Source organism: Dermacentor variabilis, unplaced genomic scaffold (genome assembly GCF_050947875.1).
Source record: "Dermacentor variabilis isolate Ectoservices unplaced genomic scaffold, ASM5094787v1 scaffold_31, whole genome shotgun sequence".
NCBI lineage: Eukaryota > Metazoa > Arthropoda > Arachnida > Ixodida > Ixodidae > Dermacentor > Dermacentor variabilis.
Window position 1 is genome coordinate 177554 of NW_027460489.1, and position 5882 is coordinate 183435.

The 5882-nt window shown below is 45.8% G+C and overlaps 1 protein-coding gene across 1 annotated transcript; it reads right to left on the reverse strand.

The window, feature by feature from the left end:
- Positions 1-371: 371 nt before the first annotated feature.
- On the reverse strand, positions 372-5303 carry LOC142568908 (uncharacterized). The gene is made up of 4 exons (XM_075678532.1): positions 5152-5303; positions 4952-5081; positions 4336-4479; positions 372-449 (listed from the first exon to the last, which is right to left on the reverse strand). The coding sequence occupies exons 1-4, from the start codon at positions 5301-5303 to the stop codon at positions 372-374; spliced, it is 504 nt and encodes a 167-aa protein (XP_075534647.1).
- Between the last annotated feature and the right edge of the window lie 579 nt (positions 5304-5882).

Sequence of the window (5882 nt, forward strand, 5' to 3'; positions counted from 1 at the left end):
TGCATAGTGATAGATACATAAGCCTTTCATGTCTGTTGTTTCTGTTTATTTTCAATTTGAAGCCATCATGGGAGCCTCACGTGCAAGATCACGAGAGCAAACACCATTGCCACGCAGTAAAACATGGACGCAACGCATAGCGAAGCTGCAGTGTTATCAACACGCGGCGATCATATTAAGCCCGGAATACATGGAGCGAATAACCGGCGTCCGAGCGACGAACTTTGTCGGGCGGCGAACGCCGGACGGTCGGCGTCCACAAATTTGACGCACGCCGCCGAGCTGCCTGTCCAAATATTTTCGTCGGGCCGCCGGAAGCGACGAGCGCGCAGCGGCGGACGACAGCCAATCGGGAGGCGCCCGTTCGGGCGCTAGGCATCCTGGTCTTTCGCGCGCGGGTCTTTTCTCGTCTTCTGCAACCGCGTTGGTGTCTGCGCCAGTGTAGATGTCTGCGCCGAACAAAAGATGAACGCGCAGGAATGCGGAGAAACGGTAGAAGTGGCGCCTAGGCCCTATTTAAAATCGGCCCGGCTGGAGTATAACGATAAACTCATATCAGCTGTTCAGAAGCGCCCCACAATATGGGACTGCAGAAGGGCCGACTACAGAGACCAACGGAAGAAAACAACTGCGTGGCAGGATGTCGTCGCTGAAATCGGTGGCGACCCAGAAGGTATGTTTTCCATGTCGCAATGAAGTGACTGTTCCTTTACGTAAGCGAACGATGCATACTGTACTCTCGGTATACGGGCGGCGCGAACAGGTGTCAGTGTTAGGCCCGTGTCATTGGGTTGCATGTAAACAAAACGTTTCCCGCTTCGCGGTTTGCCTGCGGCGTTCTGTTTCTTTCACCGCGTTACTACTGCCAGCAGTAGCCAGCAGAGTCATTGGCGAACCTTCGTCGAGTCTTATGAGTTTGCACACGAAATGACGGCGACCGCGTACGTCCCGTACCGGTCACCACCACCGTGCTGTAAGTTGCCCTTTGAAACTCCGTATTGCGTGCGTGCGCGCGCCTCTTTGTACCTGTTTATATGCCATTCAGCAACGAAAACGCATGTCCGCCAGAGTCGAGGGATTGGCGACGTTACCTGACCACTACCGGCGTCTCCCGTCTAGAGTATACAGACACCGTGCCGCCTGTGCTACGTACCATCGATAAACGTTTCCTTCGTCCGTGCGACTGCTTTGTAATTCGTGAACAGGTCGCGGAAAGTACGCTTCGAACTAAGTCAGCACTTAAATGTACATGATCAAAAAGCAGTAGCTGCTTGCATAGAAAAGTGAAGCCTTGGCCAAAAAAACAACAAACAGGGTACAGGCGGAGCGTACTCGTGCAACAGGAATGGCCGACGCCACTGACGAATTGCTGTTGCTTAAGAACTTGTATAAGGTTACATGTTTATACTGTATTACAGCGCCTAGATGTTGCTCTAACACTCCCTTCCGCACGTACACTGTTTGCTCACTACGACATGTGTCTCTTGCCAGCATATTTGACCTTTCTGTATTTTGATAATGGCATATTTTCATATATTAGGTTCCACTGCCCAAGCCCGCTGGAAGAGCTTGAGGGACACATTCTCGCTCGCTGGAAGAGCTTGAGGGACACATTCTCAAAGAAGCACCGCACCTGGAAAACTGGTGCGCCAAGTGGGTCTGGGGCAAGCGATAGCAAAGAAGTCCGCTGGCCTTATTTTAAACTGCTGTTTTTTTTAAGGATTTAGTTGACATCGGAAGGTAAGCGTCAAGTTCAAATAGAGTTTTATGAAGTAGAAATTTGTTCTACTGCTGGCATATCATTTATATGTTGTTGAGCTGCTAAGTGTTATGACATTTACCTTCATATGACCTTTCCACAAGATGGTGTTTGTGTACGCTGTAATGTATAAGTTGCTTAGCAGCATAATTAATTTTTCAGCACTACAAGCAATATCCCGCAAGCTGAGGCAGAGAGTGCAGAAACCATCCTGATCAACATGTGCTGCCAAAAAGAATGTAAGACATTTATTTATCACTTCACAAGTATATCAAGTTACAGTGCATATAAAAACAAACATGCTCAGGGTTTCCATGTCTTCACATGTCACATAGTATTGTGTAAGTATTTCTATGCGTGAGCCACTTTTTAGAGGAAGATAGCAAGACTTAAATTTAGCCGCTTTTCTTGCAGACACTACCGACGAATGCATATCCAAGGCCACTGAGTCACCTGTGCCTGGGACTTCCAGCACAACTGACGAGGAGACGTCAGCCGAAGTATGCCGAAGTGCTACGCCAAAGCGAACACAAGCAGTCGCAGCGAAAAGGAAAAGACACAAGCTGGATGACGAAATCGCAACTGTAGATGATCTGCTAAAAAAAATGAAGATGCGCCTGCTGTTTTTGGGCAGCTTGTTGCCCATAAATTAAGAAAGATTTCAGAACGACAGCAGTCTGAATTGGAAATAGAAATTTTACAGTTGCTGAACAGGCACGACTATGAGTGAAAATAAAGTGTGCCCTATTTGTTCACTGCGACCTTGTCATGTAAATGTCAAACCATAGCTATTGTTCCTGGCACAGCCGTCATCTCCTGCAACAGAGCTGCCAAACATATGGTGCAGAGGTTCTCACACATAAAGTACATGAGTTATGAAAAAGTACAATAACACTCTTGTATTCGAAACAAAAATTGCGTGTGACGCGCATTATAGGTTCTTGCTTACTGCTAAGTTGGTGCTGGAAGCCCAGCAGGTATAGAGCCAATCTGTGGCTCCATGCCTGGCTGCTTAGGAAACTTCGATTAGAATATTTAATTTCAATGATAACTACATCAAGGTCTTTTGAAAATCAACAGTTGACCTGAACTTCATGTACAAACGCAAGATTTGTTTCAGAAGATTGCCCACTCATGAAGCTATGTTCCACTGGAATGTGCTTTAAATAAGAGGTCAAATGCTTGTGTACAACCATTTCAAAAACTTTTGCAAACAAAAACAAAGGTGCGAATCTACAGTTCTCTGCCTACGTCGTCACATCTATGCATTGGCACTGCAACCGCTATTGTGGAAACTTTTCTAACAGCCAAATGTCTTGCTTTACAATGACACTGGAGGAGCACTAAACACTTTTGTAACAATCAGTTCGCCACTCACCAATGTAGAGTAGGCTTGGTCTGTTCGAAAAACCACATAGTTTTGAGGAATGTAGTGTCTCATACTAAAGAACTCGTACTAAAGAATATCATAAGGAGCCAACAAACACTGACACCAAGGACAACATAGGGGAAATTACTTGTGCTTAGTAAATGAAATAAAGAAACGATAAATTATAGGAAATTAAAGTGCATGAAAAAACTTGCCGCAGGTGGGAAACAAACCCACAACCTTCGCATTTCGCGAAGGTTATGGGTTCTAAAGGTTGTGGATACTAAAGAACTCATTCACGCAGCTTTCAGATGTTACTAGACGGGGTTGGAAGGTAAGCGTGTGCCCACTGCCATGGCACAGCACCTTCCGCCATAAAGTACTCCGCAAAGAGGTCGCGCGTCTCAGCAGCATCCACCGTGTGGTTTCTTGATGATGTTCCAGCCAAGCCACACAGTTCGCTTGTCTAAGCCTCTTCCCTCCACTGGCCTGGGTTAACGTTCACATACCGGTCTACACTGTCTACGTAACCAGGCGGGGAATACGTAGATTTGCTCATTGAGCACAAAAAGTTATGCAGTGCGCAGCAGGCCAGCACAACATGGGTTGCATTTTTTGGCAGGAGGTTGAGGGCGCCAAGAAGGACTCTCCATCGTGCCACCGAAATCCCAAAGGCATTTTCGACAATGCGCCTGGAACAAAACATTTAGCAGGTTAATAATGTGCTGTTCACAGACTGTGCAGCTATATAAATATTAACAAGCATGGCTGTTTTATTTCAAACATGAGCTCTACATTGCAACCAGAACAAATATTTTCATGTTACTTTGCTCTGCTTAGCCTATAGTTGAATACTTTTCGGCTTGGCTGTATTCCTTTTCCGGGATAGGGCCGCATAAAATCCTGCTTCAGCTGAAAGGCTTCATCACCCACAAATACGTGAGGTGCCACCTTCTTGCTATTTGGGAGACGTGCTGAGGCTGGCAAGCTTAGGCAATTGTTCGCAAGGTCCTTGCTAAATGCTGTTGCTTTAAAAACGCCCCCATCACTGTGTCGGCCTGGAGCCCCGACATATATCATGACAAATTTATAACTGTCATCCGCCACTGCCATCAACACAATGGAGAATGTTCCCTGAAAAATAAAGAAAAGCGAATACAGCATTGTCACATCTGGCTGCAATAACCTTCGCGCATGATTTACATACCTTGTAGTTGTAGTAGTTGCTACAAGAGTTTGGAGGTGCCTTTATTTGTATGTGTTTGCCATTGACGGTTCCAAGGCAGGTTGGAAAATTCCAGCGCTTTGCAAAGCCTTCTGCCACTTCCTGCCAGCGCGCAAGTCCTGGCACCTGTGTCATTGAAAGAGACGTGCACATGTCAAGGTTTACAGCAGTTAGTTGGCAACTCGCATATATCACTTGAGTTTGTTGTAGCCACATTCTACCCGCTACATTGAAGACCATGAGATATTCTTTCGCCTTTACTGATAACCCATTGCAGTGGCTTAGTAGCTGCCGTGTTGCACTACTAAGCCAAAGATCGTGGGCTCAATACTTATCCATGGTGACCATACTTCGTTGGAGGCGAAGTTTAGAACTCCCATGCACTTGACATTTTGGTCCACATTGACACACTAAAAGCCTGAATTTCTCCACAGTACTCGCCTTCGTCGTCACCTATACTCCAAGTCTTTCCTCAGCTATGGTAAGCCCCATTAATTACGGTAATTTGGCCCATAATGCTACAAAAGCATAAGCTAGCTAGCATTAAGTCTAGCTGCTGATTTGTTTATTCATAAATGCTTGTGCAGCATATAATTACAGGCAGATAAAGTGGCTTTAGTCGCTTCCACAATGTTCGGCATGTGTCATGAATGACCACCCTACAAGTGGCAGGTGCCACACGAAAAACCATGGCGACTTGCTTTATGGCCATTCCTGAAGAGAGGTACCTGCATGAAAAAGCGAGTTTTCACATAAACGCTGAGATAAAATTAACATTGCTTCAATGCCTTGCCATACCTGATGGTGATGGCCAGTCTCTCTTCTGGGCAAAGTGGTTCTCGGCACAAGAACTGCTTGACGAGGTCATTTTTGACAAGCCGGTGCAGGAAATCGAACTTGTCTGGCAACATCCGATAATATTTGAAGAACATTGGGGGGTCCTTCTTCATGTCCTAGAACTGCAGTAAATGCAAACTTAAACTGACCTCTTTCGCACAGATTCTTTTACATGCAATACAGTATTTGCGCCGCATTTAGTGCACCTTGATGAATGCACTGTACTCTCGTTTTTTGCAAGATTAGTTTCAATGTGTGCCACTTTCAGGCGCTTATCGGTTTCAACTTGTGCCGCACATATTCTGCGATAATCACCTCCATGATCTACATCTGCACAAATGAACGCAATCCCTCTAACTACTTAACTTTTCGTGAACTAGCGCCAGCACTCGATAAAAACTGGCATTGTCGCAGGAAAGTTCCATCTCTTCACTGTGTACGCATCGCCTGTTTGGGATCCAAGCTGCAAGCCGCATGAATTACTTCGTGCGAGGTAGGCGTGCGACGCGGAGATTAAATTTGCCGTAGCCTGCGCGTCTTAATAAATGATCGTGTTTCCATACGCAACCCATAACTCGCAGCAGTATGCATAATGTTTGCAGCGCTTCACCAGATATAAGACGTTCCCTGTTGAAAAGATGTGATTTACAACTACAGTAAAAATTTTAACGCCCTTAAGGGTGTAAATGACT

Coding starts and splice junctions, on each gene's coding strand:
- LOC142568908 (XM_075678532.1), bottom strand. CDS start 5,303: ATGAAGAAGGACCCCCCAATGTTCTTCAAATATTATCGGATGTTGCCA. Junction 4,480..4,951: donor TAAAGCCACTTTATCTGCCT/GTAATTATATGC, acceptor TCAATGACACAG/GTGCCAGGACTTGCGCGCTG. Junction 450..4,335: donor GCAACTACTACAACTACAAG/GTATGTAAATCA, acceptor TGTTCGGCGCAG/ACATCTACACTGGCGCAGAC.